The sequence below is a fragment of the Myotis davidii genome, unplaced genomic scaffold (assembly GCF_000327345.1).
Source record: "Myotis davidii unplaced genomic scaffold, ASM32734v1 scaffold865, whole genome shotgun sequence".
NCBI lineage: Eukaryota > Metazoa > Chordata > Mammalia > Chiroptera > Vespertilionidae > Myotis > Myotis davidii.
In genome coordinates this window covers 254024-255305 of record NW_006296406.1, presented here as the reverse complement: position 1 = coordinate 255305, position 1282 = coordinate 254024, and the positions used below count along the sequence as shown (strand labels likewise).

The window sequence follows — 1282 nt, the reverse complement described above, 5'->3', positions numbered from 1 at the left end:
TAAGTCAAGGCCCCACTGTATACTTTATCATTTGAATGTAAGCAAATCAGGATAAAGCCATTAACTTTATGAAAAATAGAGTTTGACTAATAGTGTAATTAAAACTGACTGTGAGTGGTTTATCAGTAGGAAAGTTTTAACGAAAGTTATCAGTCATTAAATGAGTGTTTAAATACATTGTATTTTGAATTATGGGTATAACTGTATTTCCCCCTTACCAAGAGTAATATTTTTAAAGGGAAAAATCCAAAAACACAATTTCGGAACCCAACGGAAAATAATCAGTTTTATTTTCTAAATTAGAGAGTTTCCATGTCTTTTAACACTCGATACTACATTTCACTGAGACAAAGAAGTTTTCTCCCTCGTGAGTAGATCGTGGTAACTAAAGTTTAATTAGTGAAAGCGGTGGTCTTGGTTTTTATAGAGCACAAGAAAAGATGCTGCTTCTTAATGGAGTTCTGTTACTGTTTTTCTCTATGTTGCTCAAAACACTTAAAGCTTTGAAATTAAGAGATACGGGGGACAAACTTTGTTTATTGCTTGTCCCAGCAATGGTAATCCTGATCTGAAACAGCTGCTCTCATGGTGTCCTGGGTCCCTGGGGGAAGAATGACAGTCACACTGAATGGTGGCTTGGCCTGTGGGAGGTTTTGATGTGCACAAATGAGGCTTCGACAGGAGGAGCCGAGATTAGAGGATTACTTCCCAGTTGTGAAGTGTGGACTAATTACTTCCCCAGTGTTACCTGGGACCCCTCCTACTAATTAATAGTCAGGTCTAGAACAATTTGTATAATTTGTTTTTAGAATTTTATGCAATCTCTCTCTCTCTCCCCCTTCCTCCTCCCCTCCCTCCCTCCCTCTAGGTTTTAATGAAAGATATTGCCACTCCCATACCAGCAGAAGAGGTGAAAAGAGTGGTCAGAAAATGTTTGGAGAAAGCCGCCTTGATCAATTACACTAGACTCACAGAATATGCCAAAATAGAAGGTCAGTGCAGTGAGCAATTGCCCAAGTGGCAGCAAGAGCCAACAGTGCCTATTAACTGGATTTTCTGTGAGAAGCCCTTTCCTTTTCTGAACAAACCTGTGCCCTGGCAAAGGGAAATGTCTCATTAAAATCTCAGCTGGTGAACTGAAGAGCTTTTTCCTATTCATTGCTTTAATATGCCTCCTGGGACTCTGCTTGAATGAAAGACCCAGGATTCGTGCTTAAGTTGTCCTTTGTTCTTATTTTTGAGTTTGCAAGAAACCAAGAGGTGTTTTCATGGTGTGTTTTTT

The 1282-nt window shown here is 39.3% G+C and overlaps 1 protein-coding gene across 10 annotated transcripts in view; it reads left to right on the top strand.

Annotated features, from left to right (window-relative positions):
* CADPS2 (Ca2+ dependent secretion activator 2) overlaps positions 1–1282 on the top strand; it is a 313909-nt gene that overhangs the window by 211708 nt on the left and 100919 nt on the right. For all 10 annotated transcript variants that reach the window (XM_006771421.2, XM_015568920.1, XM_015568918.1 and 7 more), the window contains one exon: positions 869–992. In XM_006771421.2, the coding sequence (XP_006771484.1) occupies positions 869–992 (124 nt within the window). The remainder of the gene's footprint in view (positions 1–868; positions 993–1282) is intronic.